This window comes from Chrysochloris asiatica, unplaced genomic scaffold (genome assembly GCF_000296735.1).
Source record: "Chrysochloris asiatica unplaced genomic scaffold, ChrAsi1.0 scaffold00018, whole genome shotgun sequence".
NCBI classification, from domain to species: domain Eukaryota; kingdom Metazoa; phylum Chordata; class Mammalia; order Afrosoricida; family Chrysochloridae; genus Chrysochloris; species Chrysochloris asiatica.
The window spans coordinates 14,779,964-14,800,063 of NW_006408536.1; the positions used below are offsets into that span (position 1 = coordinate 14,779,964).

The 20,100-nt window shown below is 38.3% G+C and overlaps 1 protein-coding gene across 5 annotated transcripts in view; it reads left to right on the forward strand.

Annotated features, from left to right (window-relative positions):
• RPS6KA3 (ribosomal protein S6 kinase, 90kDa, polypeptide 3) overlaps positions 1 to 20,100 on the forward strand; it is a 121,962-nt gene that overhangs the window by 40,078 nt on the left and 61,784 nt on the right. Inside the window, exon 1 of one of the 5 annotated variants that reach the window (XM_006835585.1) lies at positions 11,004 to 11,054. The exons of the other annotated variants lie outside the window; for them this stretch is intronic. Within the exon in view, the coding sequence (XP_006835648.1) occupies positions 11,016 to 11,054 (39 nt within the window). The 5' untranslated portion in view covers positions 11,004 to 11,015. Of the gene's footprint in view, positions 1 to 11,003; positions 11,055 to 20,100 lie in introns of those variants that run through there. 5 annotated transcript variants of the gene reach the window in all.

Genomic DNA, 20,100 nt, shown 5'->3' on the forward strand with positions numbered 1-20,100 from the left:
CCAAGATTCAAAAGACAGCCAAGCATCTTAATATTATTCCCCCCTTTTCCACATTCCAACCATGGCTCTATCTCTGTATCCCAGAACCCTGTTGTTCCCAGGTTGTGCATATATACCATATAGTATCTTAACTCAATATGGTGTCCCAGGCACCAGAATGTTCCATCGTTTTTCACTTAGCCAAAGGGCTCTGTGTTCTATATGATCCATTCTGAAGAAATAAGTAGTCATGACTTTTGAGGTCTTTTTATTTACCTAAGAATCATTAAAGCAGTTTTTTGTTAAGTGGGGAAATGATTCTCTTACAGCTATGCAGTATAGGGCAAAGTCTCATTTTCAGAATCAAGTATTAAATGAGACAAATACCTACCTAGCATAAAGAGCCTACTAAATGTTAATTTTTCCTGTCCTCTGTCCTTTCAGGAACTGATAGCTTTCCCAGACTATTTGGCAGGGATAAAGTTTGCCCTTTAGGAAGTAGGATTGTATCCAGTAATTTTTCAGCTGACAGTAGACCTGGCTCTAGGCAAAATTGTGAAATGAGTTGACTTTTCCATTATTTGGTCCTTTGACTCATCCAGATTCCCTTTATCATTTATTTCTAGTGACTGTGCATTCATTCATTGCTCATAATATCAACTTTGTAATTATTGCTGCAATCCTTATCAGCTCAATCTTTGTAGTTTGTAGTTCTTGTATCATAGTCACATACGCAATTGTTGAAGTTGAGGGTACATTGTGTTGTTAAGTGCTATTGAGCCAGTTCCGACCCATAGCGACCCTATGTAGGGTTTCCGAGGAGTGGCTGGTAAGCTTGAACCACCAACCTTGTGGTTCAAACTGACTTTTCAGTCCAGCTCATTAACCACATTGTAGATTATCTTAAATGCCAGACTAAGGAATTATTGCTAAGTACCGTTGAGTCGGTTCTGACTCATAGTGACCCCCATATAGGATTTCCAAGGCTTTACATCTTTGTGAGAGCAGAAAGCCTCATGTTTCTCATGCAGAGCAACTGATGGGCTCCCATAAAGGAGTTGTTGTTGTTAAGTGCTGTCAAGTCGGTTCCGACCCATAGTGACCCTGTATAGGGTTTCCTAGGAGTGGCTGGTGAGCTTGAACCACCAACCTTGCAGTTCACACTGACCTTGCAATCCAGCGCATTAACCCACTGTACCACACCAGGACTCCTCATAAAGGAGTAGCGCCCCTGTAAAGAGCATGTTGTTGTTAAGTGCAGTAGAGTCGGTTTCTACCCATAGGGACCCTGTATAGGGTTTCCGAGGAGTAGCTTGTGAGCTTGAGCTGTCGACCTTGTGGATCAAACCGACTGCAGTCCAATGCATTAACCCACAGCGCCACACCAGGACTCCCATACACAGGGAAAAAATGCAAGTACCTTGTTCTTTTCAAATTCCCTGAAGTCATGATGTAGAACTCTAGCAGTAATTTTTTCCAACTTTCAAACATACCGTTATTCCAATTACTGTTCATTCAGTAACCATAAGGCTATGATGCATTTCTGTGAACCTTTATAATATCCAAAGGATTTTACCAGTTCTTGGTTTCCTGCTGAGTTTTATCTTCCATTTCCTTGGTGGTTCCTCAACATCCAAAATGATCGTCATGACCAGGAGTCAAGCCAGCACTTGCACAGCCCTTCAACAGACTATAGAAAGTGGTTGAATAAACAGTAGACACTGAAGATCTCACCCAACACTGGAAAATACAATAGAATACTACTCATTGACAGCACTCAATTGCCCGGTTCATTAACACTCATTGTATGCGCAGTGTCTGTGTTCTAGCTCTTATGGGCGGAGACTGTATTTTAGCCTGGGGGCGGGGGGGGGGAATAAACAAGTATGCATTGCTTTAATATCCTTGGTATATTTCTGTGAAATAGGATGTTAATGTGATTTGTATGTTGTGTGAACACCATAGTAAAAACCTATGGGAGCCTACTTCCAGGTCACCTTGTTATCATCACTGCTGGAGCTAGTGGCATGCTCTTCCCACTCTCTTCTGCCCTCCTGACCAGCAGGGGCAGTGCAGGCCTGCCCTGCTGTTCCCCACATAGCGTTTACCTGAACCCAGGGAGCCCATGCACAGAACCATGTCGTCTGCCTCACCTGCCTGTATCCTATCTGGTGCAGAGCCATAGGAGACTAGGTTTGAGGTCTTTAAAACCATTATGGGGAAACACAAAAGTAAAAATTTCCAAGCATTGAAGTTTCCATCCACTACATTTTTGGCTCTCTTGTTTTGGGCTATTTTTTCACTCAGTGTGTCTCTTATGCCCCTAAGTGTGGGGAAAAATTGATACTCCATTTTGTTTTGTTTTATTTTTTAATCATGTTTCTTTTTGGTTTGTCTACCTTATATGGTGCCTCTAACTGCTTCTACTCTCTTAGTCTCCTCATCACAATACCCATTCTTTGAGTTTGAGTGCCCTCATCCATATTTGGAAAGAAAGCAAACTAATTTAAAGTTAGCCTCAGTGTGAGTGGATTACGAGTCAACCTAAAATATTGCCATATTGAAGGCTGTCACACCTTTACCTAAATGATTCTCTTCATTTAATCATTTTAGATAATGATTAGCCTAAGCAGAAAAAAAGACATTTGTGCACAATGCTTCCTATGGTGTGGTGCTGCTTACTGTAAGACTCGGGTTTGGACAGAGCATCTGCTTCCCAGGGCCAGGCCCACAGGAGATAACTTTGAGTGGAGCATAGCAGGTTTTCCCATTGAGCTTAGACGAGGCCACAGAATCGATAGTACGAACAGTTCATGAAACTTATTTTTTCCATCTCTAATTTAAATCCTTAGTACCATTGTTGTTGTTATGTGCCGTGGAGTCGGTTCCGACTCATAGTGACCCTGCACAGGGTTTCCGAGGCTGTTAATCTTTACGGGAGCAGAACGCCTCATCTTTCTCCTACGGAACAGCTGGTAGTTTCGAATCGTACCCCGATTCGTAACCACTAGCACTTTCTTTATTCTTGTGCTAGAATTATCTACTGATTGATATGTACCAAGAGTGTAGTTCTGCACATAAATGGAGACATTAAGCCTTACTTACAATGACTGAAAAAATGGAATGAATTAGTCCAAAGAATTATATCCGAAAGAATTAATTAAAAAATGTTTAAATTCCCCAGAGAAGCAGTGATGCCTAAGATGGAGGCAGAGACGGTGACGTGGAGAGATGGAGCAGCTGGGGAGGGGCTGTGTGCTGACGACCGGGGGACAGGCTTGTAGTGTATACCCTTTGGTTGGTTGATGATGCATGGAGGGGATTGTAACCATGGCAATGAAATGATTATATGATAGGATGAATGTAAAACTAATGTTCTCCCATGTAAACTATCACATAATTCACAGTAAAACATTTTTTTAAATGTTTAAATTCTAAGTTGTAATATCATAGGATTGATATTTCTCTAGCAGTGTTTAGCTTTCCAGGCAGTCCTGGAGGTGGCTGATAATTGGATTTCACCAGGGTTGGAGTTTGGCCAGACAGGTGTAATGTATGTTGTAGAAAATTTCCAGAAAGTTTGCTCTGGCACCTCTACAGAGCCTTATTCCTTCAGGGCCTTATCAGCGAGTTTAGCATCTCCTGGTTTCTCACCTAAGTTAGCAACATGCCATACCTCTTTCCCCAGATAGCATTATCTTTTTATCCTCCCCACCATCACAATGATTTCCATTTCATAACTATGTACGGTTGAGCATAGTGACTTCATTTTAAGCCTTAGTTTCTTCATCTGTGAAGATACTTGACATTGTGATGAAGTGTAAAAATTAATACCTCCCTCATTTGTGGTGAGGATTAACTAAGGTAATTTTACATATGATAGGGCTTCTAAAAGTTAATGGGAAATTTTCATTATCTTTTCATTCCATTTTCCCACAAACTTTGTAGAAACTCCCTTGTGCCTAGAACATAGTAATGTTTTAATATATAATGTTATAGTTGAAAGAACACTTATTAATAAATAAAAAAATTCAGATAAAGGAACTCAGGATTCCATGAAAGAAACTAGAAAAAAAGAACTACAAAGTAAACCTATAAAAAGCAAGAGGAAGGAATTAAATAGAAACTCCAAAATCTGTGAATTAGAATACAGGAAAAAATAAAAGCAAATGCATAACGTTAGGATAGCAAAACAGGATATAGCCACAGATAGGAAGGAGATAAAACATCATAGCAACTGAAATACTTACCGATGAAATGATACACAATGTCTGGAATTTGCTTGAAAATAGTTACATGAGTTAGGGGGAAGTGAGCATTTGAAACAAGATCGACCATGAGTTGCTAATTACTGAAGTTGAGTGATAGGTACATAGCATTCATTTGACTATTTGGCTTTTATATATATATATATATATATATATATATATATATATATATATATCTGAAGTTTTCTTTTAGTTTGCTTAAAATACAATAGACTACTAAGTTATTGTTCAGTGCCTTCGAGTCGGTTCTTACTCATAGTGACCCATTCTAGGGTTTCTGAGGAGTGGCTGGTGGGTTTGAACCACTGACCTTGCGGTTCAAACCAACCTTGAGGTCCAGTGCATTATCCTAAGTATAATTCTATACTAATATGAAGATCCTGTTAAAATGTATGTCTTTCTAGGGAAATCTAAATGATACCAAATAAACTTAGGAAGAGATGAAAAACTAAGTATGCCAGCAACCATCCGAGAAGTTTTATTTATTAAAGAATCAACACCATCAACACTCTTAACTATAGTGCCAGTTCCCAAGGGTTTCATAGGTGAAATCTTTTACATTCTCAAGGAATTAATCATTCCTGTGGTCTTTAAATTGTTCTAAAGCATAGTAAAAATCTGTTGCCTTCTAGCTTGTTTTATAAAGTTAACACAGAAAAGAAAACCACGTGCTGATTTAATTTATGAATGTTGTTGTTGTTAAGTGCTGTTGAGTCTGTTCCAAGCCATAGCGACCCTGTACAGGGTTTCCGAGGCTGTAAATCTTTATGGGAGCAGAAAGCCTCATTTTTCTCCCATGGAACAGCTGGTAGTTTCGAACTGCTGACCTTAGGTTCGCAGCCCGATTCGTAACCACTACGCTACCAGTGCTCCTTTAATATAGATGCAAAATATCAATATATCACATACAGAAGCAAAAGTCAACATTAGCAAATCTGTTGATGTACTTTATCAAATCAGTCAAAGGAGAACATCTAAGTGAACATATATTGATGGTGGTGGTAGCGACTCAATAGGGTTTCTTTACGTGATCAGAAAGCCTCATCTTTCTCCCGCAGAACAGCTGGTAGTTTCAAACTGCCGACCTCGAGGTCAGCAGCCAATTCGTAACCATGTTAATAAGTTTTATTTATTCCTGAGTTTTAAAAGAATTGTTATTATTGTTAAGTGCCATCAAGTTGGTTCCAACTCATAGTGCCCCTGTATAGGGTTTCCTACAAGCAGCTAGTGAGCTTGAACTGCTGACCTTGTGGTTCACACTGACCCTACAGTCCAGTGCTATCAAGTCGATTCTGTTTTGACTCATAGTGACCCTGTATAGGATTTCTGAGGAACAGCTGGTGGTTTGAAATGCCAACCTTGTAGTTATAAATCCAGTGCTAATCCTACAGTGCCACACCAGGAATCCTAGGGATTTACTAGGACAGAGCACAAGGGGTAACCCTTTGGGGTGATAAGTTAGTTACTTGGTTGTATACATTTGTTAAAATATTGAAATTATGATGTATGTATTTTATTGTACACAAAGTATACATACTTTAATAGAATTTTTTTTAATCAGGTGCTAATTTGGGGGGGTGTTAAGTAAAAATCAATACCAAATTTTAGTAGATAGTAGGCTTCCTTAGTTAATTTATTAAATATTTTTTAATATTTAATTCAAGTGTAGGGAAACATTTAAGTTAACAAGTGCATAAAAATCCCAGATCATGATTATTGCAATGAAAAGAATAAAGTAGACAAAAGGCCCTCTGAAGAAATGAGTTTGTAGTTCAAATCTAAATTTGTGTGAAGGATAACGGTAGCAAGTGATGATAATAGTAATAGACCACGACTGCTACTGGGGTAAGCATGCCTCTGTAGGCCATGGAAGTTTGGGTTTTTTTCTGTGATGGGAAGCCACAAAGAATTAGAGGCAGAAGCATGATCTAATTGGATTCTGTTTTAAGATTATTGTGGCTGCTTATCAAATCTGATTTTGTTTTAAGATCATTGGATAGATAGTAATGCCTAAGACAGGGAAGATTAATTTTCCATCACATTAGCATAAAATGCAAATCCAAACTTCTTGATGATCTGTAAGGCCCTACTTTAATATTGACTCCTTCATCACCATACCACTTCCACCAAACAACATTTATCCATGATGAATCTAGCTAAAAGAAGGTGGGGACAGACTTTGACAAGATTATATGATTCCGTTGTGCGTGCTTAAGAGCATTAACTGTGATTGTAAAAACTTGGAACTCTAAAAGCAGGCCTAGAGATTTCACAACTGTCAAAGAAGAGCTGGGATTGGAGTGCGTCCTCTGGACGCTGAGAGCCCTGTGCATCGAACCTCCTGGACCTAGGGACAGAATTCTGTGATACCAGAGAAGCAGCAACAGCAGCAGTACCAAGAGCCAGATCATGACACAGGGCAATGGGCTTCCCAATTGAGTGACTTTGGGCAGGGCAGGGGGCTTGCTTGCAGTGGGGTGCCTCTAGACACTGAATTAGAGGAGCTAGGATTGCTGACCCACAAAGCTAGAGCTGAGTGTCTTCAGGCTGAGACTTCTGGTGGAGTGGTATGTCCTCTGGGCATTTATGAGCAGCAAAATAGAGCTTTGTAACATTGGCCAGGCAGAGAAAGGCCTGCCTGTGGGCACAGCTAAGGAGAGGCTGTCCTGACTAGAACAACGTTGCCCTCAGCATTTCTGACCCTGCATTGCAACCTATTAATTTCTCTAATAAGCCTCATTACTGATGATGGTGTCTGAGTTCTATGTGGCCATTGCAGTGAATCTTTGAACCCAGCTAAGTAGAGAGTGCTATGGGTGGGATGGTTTGGCAGTAGTCTTTGCAATCTTTTGCATGATGCTTGTTCTCAAGATTAATTTGGTGGGGATGTTGTGCCATGTATAAATATTGATAAATGCCTGAGGAGTGGTATGAAAGGACTTCAAGAGATGGTATTCTGCCTGGAACATAGATGACACCTGAACGAAACAGTTGCTCAGTGATGAATTGGAAGCAATCATAAGGTATTCCAGTTAACTTTGTTTATGGTGCCTTTTGGTATAAAGACGTTTTTAAATGTTTAAATTAAATCTACATCAATATTTTTATGGCATCTGCATTTTGTGTATTTCTTATGAAGACATAAAAATACTAATAAGATTTAGTTATATTTGAAGAATGTTCCTCTGTTTTGGCCGTTAATACACAAGGAATTTATTAATATGTGTAATATGAGATAAAATTGGCCTTTATTTTTCCCCCCCAAATGTCCTAACATCCCCCTCGAATGATAAGTGCCACAATTATGCTAAAGATTTTTTCTGGAATCTTTTTTTTTTTCCTGTTTGTTCTATTTATCATTCATATATTAGTACCAAAGTGCTTTAATTTCAAATCAGGTCAACTTATTCAGATTTTGATACCTGAAGTACCCCTCTGTTTTTAATGCTCGGGTAGTACAATCAGTTAAGCACTCAGCTTTGAAATGAGAAGTTGGAGATTCTAGTCCATCCAGAGGCACCTTGGTAGAAAGGTCTGAAGATCTACTCCCCAGAAAATCGTGTGTTGAAAATTCTGCATAGCATAGTTCTACAGTGACACATATGATGTCACCATGAGTCGAAATAGATTAATTGGCAATTGATTGTCTTGATTTTTAACATGTTTAGAATGATTTTAATATTAGAAAACATACACACAGCAAAATGTGAATTATTATCCTGAGAATTATTAGTTGTTAAAGTCAATGTAGACTAATTTCTGTAAGTTTAAAAAAGCATATTTGGTTGTTCCTGCTCAGAAGTATGACTTGAATAAAGTTGATGAATGCTCTCTCCAGATACACTGCTATTTTGCTTTGTGCTAATAATTAATCTGTTGTTCAGTAATCATGATGTTTCTTTTTTCCTGACATGATCTTAAGAGCTACTTTTTTTTCATACTGCAGATGTGTTAGGTGGTTGGCTGCTATTTTGGAGCATTGTTCTTGTTAAGTGCCATCGAGTCGGTTCCGACTCATAGCAACACTCTGTAGGGTTTTTGAGGAGTGGCTGTTGAGTTTGAACCACCAACCTTCTGGTCAAACCAACTTTGTGGTCCAGTGCTTATCCTCCATGCCCCACCAGGACTGGACTCCTTGGAGCATTGTGGTGGTGTTAAGTGTTGTTGAGTTGGTTATGACTCATAGCCACCCTGTACAGGGTTTCTGAAGAGCAGTTGGTGGGTTTGAACTACTGACCTTGTTTGGAGCATTCTAAGGAGCCTTAAATAATTCCTTTGAAAATGGGAGATGTTTGTGTTCTGATGGGAAACTTCCTCAATGCTTTCCTTGCTGAAAAATTTAGACATGCATTTTTAATCAAGAGAACTGTATCATTTCCCAGGTAGAACTCAAGTTGTATCTTGGATATTTATTTGGGTCCCAGTTGATTTTTTTTTTAATGTTTTATTGTGAATTATATGATAGTTTACATGAGAGAACTTTAGTTTTACATTCATTCTATCGTATATCGTTTCATTGCCATGGTTCCAATCCCCTCCAAGCATCATCAACCAACCAAAGGGTATACCCTACAAACCCGCCCTCTACACCCCCCACCCAGTCTTCAGCACACAGTCCCTTCCCCTCTCTGAATCCAAAGTCCCCAGCCGCTTCATCACTCCACGTCATCATCTCTGCCTCTATCTCGGGCCTTGCTGCTTCTCTGGGTAGGGTCCCGTTCTCTGCTCTTCTCCCTTGATGGTCCTAGAGACCTCCACTCCTAGACTGGAGAGTTAATCACTCCCTTCCTTGCTATAAAACGTCTACCTTTACATTTCCAACCCTCACAATCAGTCCTGATAACAATTATTCACTATTGTATCACAAGTGACCCATCTGTGTTGTATTTCATCAGCTCCGCCTAGACAGATTGGATAGTACTCACTGGAGATTCTGCCTTCCTCCATGCTCCCTGGCTCTAGGTCCCCTCTTGAAAGCTTGTAAGCCAGTCACTTCTTGCCTTTGTAGTCCCCGCCCCCCATTTTGGGTATCTAATGTCCAAGTTGCCCATCTCTGTCTACTCTGTGTGTGGAGGGGGTGGGAATGATTCTTGCTGTAAGGATTTGTTCCCTCTTTTGAGTTACTGCATCCATAGGTGTAGGTCAAGTTCATCAAATTGTATCAGATTACTCTTTTTTTCCTCTTCTTTCTGCTGACCTTTGATCATCCAGTCATTGAAGCCAGGTCAAGTGGGTACCATCTGCAAGTGTGGGTGTTCTTATGCATATGGCCTCTCTTCCTATCGGCTGGTAGCGTCACTCTCCGCTCTAGTCCTCTGTGGCCACGCCACTGACTCTGGGCCCAAGAGTCCCCAGGTCTCCCCATACTGCTGGCCAACCAGGTCTCCACCCGGGTCCACAGAAGCCCACCGAACATTGTAGGGCTTAGCTTGTCAGTTGATTTTAATGTGTTACCTAAGATAATTTTTCAACCTAAGCATTTTTTAAGGTATTTTTAAACTTCCATTAGGTTATTTATAGAACATTGCTATAAAAATTTAATATAAAAAGACAGCCCAGGTCTGTCATAGACATAGTACTCTATCACATAATGGGCACTTCAATATTTGCTTAATAAACAAGTATGAAACAACTCCATTGTAGATAGCTGCATTCCCAAATGTGTGCCTGTCTTGACCAGAGAGTGAGTGATTTTCTTGGTGTTTTCTAGAGTCTCTTCAAGTTCAAAAAACTCAGTGATTTTATTAATTTTTCTCATAAACAAGTAAAATGAACACTTGAAGTTTGTGTTGGCTCCATATAGATTCAGTGTACATTGATCTACTTGACCATTTTCCTATACTTTTCACTGTTGCTGTACTTTGGTTATTTGGTTTGGGTTACATGCCGCTGATCTGATAGTCATGTTTTGTATACTGACGTGCTTTAAAAAAGATTTTCCAAAACAAAAATACCTTAGAAAAACTTCAAGGATGAAATGGTGGGGACAGTATGTGATATTTAGCTACGTGCCTTGAAATTTTTGGCCTGTTTGACAATTAATTTATATGAGGGGACTTCAAAAAGTTTGGTTAATTCCGTTATCTTTTCATTCCATTTTTCCATGAACTTTTTTAAGCCCCCTCATATAGTCAATATATAATAAAACATAGTTTACTTACATATAAGACCTGCAAGAGTTTGTCCTTAACAATAAATTTCTTGCTTGTGGTCTTCATTTTCTGTCCATAGTTATGAAACTTCCTCATTGATGGGGAACACCCTTACCATATCGATGTATAACCTTAAATAAGTCTTGAGACTATCCTTCTGAGTATGTATATAAGCAGCCAAAGGGTAGAGTTTCACAGTTTACATCAGTGACTTTATAATTTTAGTAGTGGTGAATCGTTTCAGTTAATTAAGAAATACTGGTGTTTCTCAGGATTCTAAACTAAAGTGTTCGTTGCACCAGTTCTGAAATTGGGTTGCTGGGAACCAGGAGAAAAGAACTTTTCAACAGGATTTTGCTATCAGTAAATCTGTTTTGGTTTCCTGTTCTGGCCCGTAACTATCAGCTACATTAGTACTCCTGCCTTTAGGTTTCTCCTTTCTTTTACCACAGGAAAATTGTCAGGCCTCTTTTTCTAGCATTTTCAGGACCCGCCTGACAGGAAATTTTCTAATTGCCGGAACAGCTGGTAGGAGAAATCTTTCAGGGGCTTGGCCTTCCCTTTCTAACTTAAGTTTTACGGTCAGAAATTCATTTAGCATCATGGTTTCATAGCCATGTTTAAGTTTTTGTCTTTTCGTGTTCGCTCTATACGGGTAAGCTTTGTTCAACTTCTTTAAAGAATAATTTGTTTTAGTTGGAGATAAGTATAATTATAATAATGAAGCAGTTAATTTATTTTCATTTTATAGGCTTTTCGAAATTTAAAACTCAGTTTTATAGAGCCATTAAAGAATAATGTTTGCACATTAGAGTAAACCTGTTGTGTTTATTAGATATTTCAACTATGTATTTTGTAAACTTAATTTCTACATTGGCTTTTTAGTGCTAAGTTAATTTTGATCTTGATGTTTGTAATTTTGTGTAAATCGAATGATTCTCATTAAACTAAGATGGAGTAAAAATGCAAACTTTAGATTACTATAATGGAAGCAGTGCTTTGTTGGTTAGGATGTGTACTTGAAATAATCAGAACTTAAAATCGCATGTTTGTTGAAGTGATTTCTATATTTTGCAAATTTTAAACCAACTCTACATTTGAGTAATTTTAGACAAGTAATTTTACCTAATTTAGAGTAGGAACTGTTTTCTAAGATTACTTTAAAGGTGGTAAGTGAATAAAACTTGCTTTATATTTAATCCAAATGACATGATATTTTGCTTTGGGAATTATGCTATCATGTTGCCCTTTAAGCAGAATTAAATTGATGGTTGATAGTTATGATTTGGAGGGATAAGGAAATATATGTGCTCTTCATTTAAAATGTTAGTCCAAAGAGCTAGTAATGCTGTTTCTTTTCAAATATAGATACAAGTAGCTGGCTTACAACACTGAAAAAATTCAGTTAAATGAAAAATGCTGACCATATTTATCATTCCTTTAGCAAATCTAGTGAATTGAATATGGTTTTATTGTAACCTAGAATAAGTTTAACTGCTTTCGCACCATTGCTTTGATATCTAATCCCAATATATGCCATAGCCAAATAATTTGTGTAAGTCTTAGCCACCTAAATGTTATGATTAACATATCTTTTCTAAATTAAAAACTAGAACAAATCAAACAAGTGTATGTTACAAAAGTAGATTGTATGCATAGTGAGTGATCTTTAATTTCTTTAGGGAATTATATTTAAGGGGTGAGCAGAGTATCAGTATACACTTTTCTATTGTAAGGTCTTTTTTTATGTTAGACAAAACATGGTTATACATCCATGGTATAAAAATTTCTTTTTCATTGGTTTTTAACAAGGAGCATTTAAATATTTTACTTCAAACTTCAATAGTATTTTCTGATACTCAAAACAATTTAGAAAATATAAATGCTTCAAGAACACACTTCCTGACTCAAGGGAGTGGAGGAAAAAGGAAATTATGTATACAAGGCAAGGCAAGGCATAATGCCAAATGTTGAATCATTCTTTAAAATCATTTAATATCACCCAGTTTGTTTTCTTAATGTTAGCACTTTACAATATTTTTATATAGCTCAAACATGGAACATTAATATTAATTCTCTTTCATTCTTTCTTTTCTCACATTTTAAGTACAAAAATATACTTTTCTCTCTCAGCTAGAAAAGACACATTGAGTTAAAAGTAATTTTCCCTCATTTGTCTTAGTGATCTAGTTCTGCTGTAACAGAAATACAACAAGCGGGATGGCTTTAACAATCAGAAACCTGTTCTCACAGTTTAGGTGGCTAGAAGTCCAAATTCAGTGTACCAGCTCTGGGGAAAAGGCCTTGTCTCCTTTCAGCATCTGTAGGCCCAGCATTTCTTGGAGATCTCCTTGTGTCTTGGCATCCATCAATCTTTCCCGGATTTAGGAGCTTCACAGTGTAGGGACTCAGGCCCAAAGGACTCACTCTATTCCTGACACTTCTATCTTGTTGGTGTTGGTTTTCTCTGAACTCAGCTCACTTTTCTCTCCTTTTATTAAAAAAAAAAAAAAGAGAGAGATTGGTTCAAGATACAACCTAATCCTGTAGATTGCATCTAACTTCATTAGCATCATGTTGTTGTGATAGCCTTTGTTGTTAAGTACCGTTAAGTTGGTTCTGATTTATAGCGACATTGCTGGTGGGTTTGAGCTGTGGACCTTGCAGTTAGCAGCCCAGTGCTTGTCCTACACAGTCACACCAGGACACCCATTAGCATTGTAGAAGTTAGGATTTACGACATAGGATAATTACATCAGATTAGGGTTTAGCAATAAAGTTGCATCATGGGGGTGATTGCATTATATTAGAGCTCATCGTGGAGACTTTTACTACACCTGAATTCCCAGACCACTGAGAACCCAGTCCGAGCAAAGTTGACACATAACCTAAATTATCAGTCCACTCCTTGTCACCTTGTGTATATCTCCTTAAATTATACACAATACAAATATGAATTCATCCTTGCAACTAACACGCATACAACTGAAATGAAAATGTACTAAAACCCAAATTGTATTAAGCTTAGTACGTTGTATTGAGCCCAAATTCTTCCAAGTCCAAATTCCAATCTGGAACATAATTACTCTTTATCTGAAACTAGAATACAAATTACCTGTTTTCAGTTATAATGGTGTAACAAAAGGGAGCAGTTGAAGGGCAAAAAGGGATAATGGGCACCAAGCTAGTTAAAAATTCAGCAGAACAATTTACATTAGTTCTTACGGCTTGAAAATAATCCACTGTTCTCTGAGACCATCTAGGCAGTGACTCTGCCCTCCAGCCTCTGGGTGTTGACCATGCACTGTGGATTCTGGGTAGGGGCTTGTCAACCCTGGATTTCAGTTCTCCCTCCCAGGCCCACTGGAATGGCATCTCTGTGCCTTTGGCATTGTGCAGCACATTCTCCTAGTTAATCTGATTGAAGACTCCACTTTCTTGTTCTTGTCAGGCACCATTCTTATGCCTCTCCTTTAGGCATGGCAACCTGCCTCCTCAACTTTGGGCAAAGGTTCCATTTTAAATGGCAGCCCCACACGCCAGAACCCAAGTTGGCGAAGAAGAGCCAACTCTTTGAAACATAGGAAACTGTGGCTCTACCCTTAGAAACCCCCTTTTCATACTTCACTTCTAATCCCCTTACTCAACTCAGCATCTTTTTTCCATAGCATTTATCTTGTTCCCACAATTTTCCTATTATTTGATCTATTAGGATTTAAGATGTATAAAGGCAGAGTTTGGATTTGTTTCATTACTATATATTCAGGCACATATAGGCGGGCCTAGCATTTCTTAAATGTTCAATAAATAAATATTTGAATGGATGAATTATTAATTTTCATACATAGTCTAGACTTTCGATGACAAATGTCTGAAAGAGGTAGACGTGTAGAAGAAAGAATAATAGTGGGTTTTGTTGTGGGCCAGCTGCCTGTCTCAAATTTTTGCCTAGAGTTAGACTTTCATTACCAAGTGAACATAGACTTTGATAAAAATAACAATGTGGAATTGTAATAATTTTTTAAATGTATGAAGTAAATTTTATGATAATAAATGGACAGGTATGCATGTGTCATTTAAATTTTAGCGTGATAGAACATAAAACTATATGCCTTGCACAATGATTATCACATACATTATTTATCTTTGTTCTACTTTATTGAATTTTTTTTTACAATAAGTGTACTTGGAGGCAAAAACACAGTTTGATAAATGTCAGACTAGTTATAGTTTTTGTGTGACACCTTTATGTGGATAACAAATGGTTTAGCAACATAGATAGGCTTGTCACATGTTTAGGACAGTCTCTATTCTTCGACTATCAGTGCCATCTGAAGTTTGATGTCCCTATCTGCACCTATCTCATTACATTGCATACATGAGATAGAAGAGCACTGTTGCTTTCCTACCTGCTGTCCAAGGTTGCCTAAAAATTAGTATTATGTCCTAGTGAACATCAGGTTTATTTCAAAACCACTCGTGGACACATGGCTTAGAAGCATTCAACATAATCTGTACAATGTATTGTCACCTAAGACCTATTATACTACTGTGACATCCCATATACATAAAAGTAGATTAAAAATCATTTGCTCTTAAGTTTGGCAAAAAGAAAACATCGTTTTTGTTTTTTTAATGTTTTATTGTGAATTATGTGATCATTTACATGGAAGAACATTAGCTTTACATTCATCGTATCATATATTGTTTCAATCCCCTCCATGCATCATCAACTAACCAAAGGGTATACCCCCGCAAGCATGACAGTCGTTTTCAGCACACAACCCCTCTCCTCTCCCTCTCTGGGTCCAGAGTCCCCAGCTGCTCCATCTCTCCATGTCATCGTCTCTGCCTCCATCTCTGGTGTCACTGCTTCTCTGTGTAGGGTCCCGCACTGCAATCTTCTCCCTTGATGGTCCCAGGGACCTCCACTCCTGGACTGCCAAGTCAATTACTCCCCTCCTTTTGCTGCAAAACATTCTATCTTTACATTTCCAAACCTCACAGTCAGTCCTGATAGCAGTTATGCACTATTGTGCCACATGAGTCCTATCCCCTTTCATCAGCCCCGCCCAGACAGGTTGGATACTACTCAGTGGAGATTCTACCTTCCTCCACACCCTCTGGATCTAGGCTCCCTCTTGAAAGCTTGTAAGCCAGTCACTTCTTGCCTTTGTAGCCACCCCCCCCCCCTTTTTGGGTAGCCAATGTCCAAGTTGCCCATCCCTGTCTACCCTGTGTATCAAGGGGGTGGGAATGATCCTCACTGTAAAGATTTGTTCCTGTTTTTGAGCTACTGCATCCATAGGTGTAGGTCAGGTTCATCAGATTGTATCAGATTACTCTTTTTTTCCCCCTCTTTCTTTTTCTAATTGAGTTCTGATCATCTAGCCATTGAAGTCAGGTCAAGTGGGTACTCTCGGCAAGTGTGAGTGTTCTTGCTCATATGCCCTCTCTTCTTATCAGCTGGACGCTTCACTCTCCACTCTAGTCCTCTGTGGCTATGTCACTAACACTAGGCCCAGGAAGACACAGGTCTTGCCACACTGCTGACCAACCAGGCCTCCACCTGGGTTCACCGGAGTCCATTGAACGTTGTAGGGCTTAGCTCGCAACTTCATTGCTGTGAAAAACATAGTTTTTTAGAATTCAAACTGAGGGACCAGTCCCTAGAGAAAGACATCATGCTTGGTAGAGAGTCAGTAAAAAAAAGAGGGTACTGTTACTAGGATAGATTGCAACAGTGGGCTCAAACATGGCAATGGTTCTATTGTACATAGGGTTGCTATGAGTCAAAATCAAGTCAATGATACCTAACAACAAACTTAGAAGGAATATAAAATAAAAATGTGTTCAGGGAAAAACAGTGGTTAGTTTTTGAAACTTGGAATAGTATCAAACTCATCTCAGTCATTGGTTTTTTTCTCTCCCAAGAAAATTATGTGTACCCCTCTGGGACCCAATATAGAAAAAATATTTTCCAGTTCTGGTATGTGTCCTTGGAGATTTGAAATGATTGCATTCAGTGAGGGGAGTAGGTAAAAGTGGAAGAAGGTGCTATTTAAGAGAAAAGAAACAGAAAAAAGTAGCACTTCAAAACTGATGTTAAGTAGCAAAAAGGGTTCCATTTTCAGTGAGAAAAAGTCCAGATAATAGAAGAGTTGCAAAAGGGGAAGCAGGGAAACTGGATGGAAGGAAATTGTATCTAAGAAATTTGGAATTCAAGTCTTCTAATTAAATGGAGTCCTGGTGTGGTACTGTGGGGTAAAGTACTGGATTGCAAGGTCATTTTAAAGCACAAGGTCAATGCTTCAAACTCACCAGCCTCTCCTCAAAAACCCTGTATATAGGGTCACTATGAGTCAGAACCAACTCGACGGCACTTAACAACAACAACAGCAATTAAAATGTCATGGTGCTCTTGGATAAGCACTAGACTACTAACCACAGGGTGAGTATTTCAAACCCACCATCCACCCCTTGGTAACCCTATACAGGGTCACTAAGAGTTGGAACCAACTCAACGGCACTTAACAACAAACATACAACATTATGAAAGAAAAAAGACCTGTATTTATCTCAGTAGTGTGGCATTTCAGAAATACAAAGACAGAAAATCCTTAAAGTTTCCAGAAAGAAAAAGCAGGTCACCTACCAAAAACGATATGTATCAGGCTAATATCACACATGTCATTAGCAACAACAGGCGCAGGAAAGCCATTGACCAATGGTATCAAAGTTGTGAGGCATAATTATGTTTATCCTAGAATATGATACTGAGCCAAACTATACAAATGTTAACACAAAATAAAGACATTTTTAGACCTTCAAGGTTCAGAAAGTTTTCTTCTATATCACCATTCTTAGGAAGTTGCTAGGGACTAACCTAAGAAAGAGACATGTGACGTTGAAAAGAGTGAATTCAACCAGAAAAACACTAAAGAGCTATCCCAAGGTGACAGCTGTGTAGTTAGCCTACCAAGGAACCCATCCAGAGCATGGGAAGAGATGGGCTCTCAGAAGAATGGATAGTATGAGGAATAAGGGCTAAGAAATATTTAAGAATAGTAGTAAATTACCTTCTCCATTGTGGTACTGTAGGATAAACACTGGAGGACTGCAAGGTCAGCAGCTCAAACTCACCAGCAGCTTCTAGGAAACAGGCACTTAATAACAACACCACCACCACCATCACCAACCAAAAAAGGAGGAGCTGCTAAAAACATTAAAAAGAGAAAACTGAAAAAAAAAATTTCATAGTCCAAATAGAAATTGAAGTTTTTCATGAAGTATTTAAAAGTGTGTGTGCAAACATCTAGTAAATATCCCTTAAATTGGTCTGGGAGTCATATAAAAAGAAATTTCATATTACCTGGTCTGTATATGGGAGTCCTGGTGAAGGTAGGTTTGAATCACAAGGCCGGTGGTTCAAACTCACCAGCCGTCCTTGGAAACCCTATATAAATTGCTATAAGTTGGAATTGACTTGTCAGCATGTAACAACAAAAATCTGATGTGCTCTAGGATCAGCACAAGGCTCACCACAAGGTTGATGGTTGAAACCCACTAGCTGTTCCTTGGAAACCCTATACAGTGTCACTATGAGTCAGAACTGACTCTATTGTATGAGTAATATTTTTATTGTCATGATAATATGGCTGCTGTTATATAGTCTTTCAACTTTAAATCAGGCTGTAAAGAACATGAAGAATTTTGTTGTGATTATAAGAAAATGTTTATTTTCTTAAGTTTAATAAAAAGTTAAAAAATACAGCTAGTAGCAGATGGAAGGGGGTGGGAGTAAGTATGAGGAAAAGAATGTAAGGTCACTGTCTTCTTTTACAAATTGAGGAGTTGAGATTCTGTTCAAAATTGATGAAGGAAGTCAAGAGATTTACATAAAAGTAATATTTTAATTACCAAGCAATGAGGAGGAAGCTGGTGGACAGGATGGGCATAATATGTTAGCACCTCATCTTGTTTTGACTTAAAATAGGCATTGTCTTAAAGTTTAAAAATTACAAAATTTATGGACGTGTAGAAAACTTTCTTAAGGATTATGTTTGGGGAATGAGAGGAAATTTGCTTTTCATCATAGGCTGTTCTGCCACTATTTGATTTGTTACACATGTGCTAGGATTACTTTGATGTTAAAGAGTTTAGAATCAGAAACTAACCCTGCTTGACTAAAGGCTATGTGTAAGGGGATGTTGGGATATAATTCCAGAAGGTAGGTTGGGGCCGTATTGTAGATGGCTCTAATGCCAAGATATGAAGCATTATATTTAATTTGGGGAAACTGGAATTCTAAGCAGCCTGGTCATATGACTGGAGCTATATACTTTCAGGAAATGAATATTTCAGTAGGATGAATTGGAGGTTGGTAGTGCAATAAGAGGTATGAGTAATCAAGCTAGTTCCCCTTTTCTACACACAAGATAATGAAGGCTTGTACCTGAATGGTACTATTGAAAATAGAAAACAAAAGAATGAAAGCTATTTCCTGGAACTTGCTTGACACATAGTTGATGTTTCCATATATGTTTATTAAATTAAGGGATCAAATGGAGATCTATGAAAGGAATGGTAGTTATCTAAGATGAACTTTTTAATAGTAACCACTGTTTATGTGGTCACTGACTTGGTTATAGTTCACACTATGTAATAGTAAGGCTTGAAGGATCACTGTTGTTTTTAAGTGTAGTTGAGTGCTGTTCCGACTCAGCAACACTATATGTTTCTGAGGAGCAGCTTGTAGGTTTGAAGCGCTGACTTTGCAGTCTAGTGCTGATCATACAGTACTACATCAGGACTCCTGTGTGCCTACTACAAGATGCCGAATGTAAGCTTTAAGAAAAACAACAACAACAACAAAAACTACTGTAGCCTGTTGAATCACATTTCCATTTTCCCAAGACAGAAAAGTGGTGAAACATATATAGAGAAAGTTGCTCTCACAGCTTCATGATTTAAGGGCATTAATGCCTATTAGGTTTCCGGTCGGATCTGCTGCCTTAGGCTGAGTTCTCTGGAGAAGCAAAGCCAATGAAATGAAGCTTTTATATATATGAAGAACTGGTGGCTCTGTAGGATAAGCACTGGACTGCTAAACCACAAGTTCAAACTCACCAGCTGTTCTGTGGGAGAAAGAAGAGAATTTCTACTCCCATAAAGATTTATAGCCTAGAAAACTCTTTACAGGATTACTATGAGTTGGAACTGACTCAACAGCATACACATATTTATATGTGTGTGTGTGTATACACACACACACACACACACACACAAATATTTATGTGAAGAGTTAAAATACTTATAAAGATCAAAGATGACAGCCTTCAGTATGGATTACACCTCAATATAAAGAAAACAGAAATCCTCACAACTGGACTACTTAAATGACAACATGATAAATGGAGAAAAGATTGAAGTTGGCAAAGACTTCATTTTGATTGGATCCACAGATCAACACTCATGGAAGCAGCAGTCAAGAAATTAAACAATGTATTACATTAGGCAAATCTGCTGCACAAGACCTCTTTAAGGTGTTTAAGAGCAAAGATATGTTTGAGGTCTGACAATAGCCATGCTATTTTCAGTTGTCTCATATGCCTGTGAAAGTTGGACAGTGAATAAGGAAGACCTTAGAAAAATCAATGCATTTGAATTATGGTGCTGGAAAAAAATATTAAAAGTGCCAT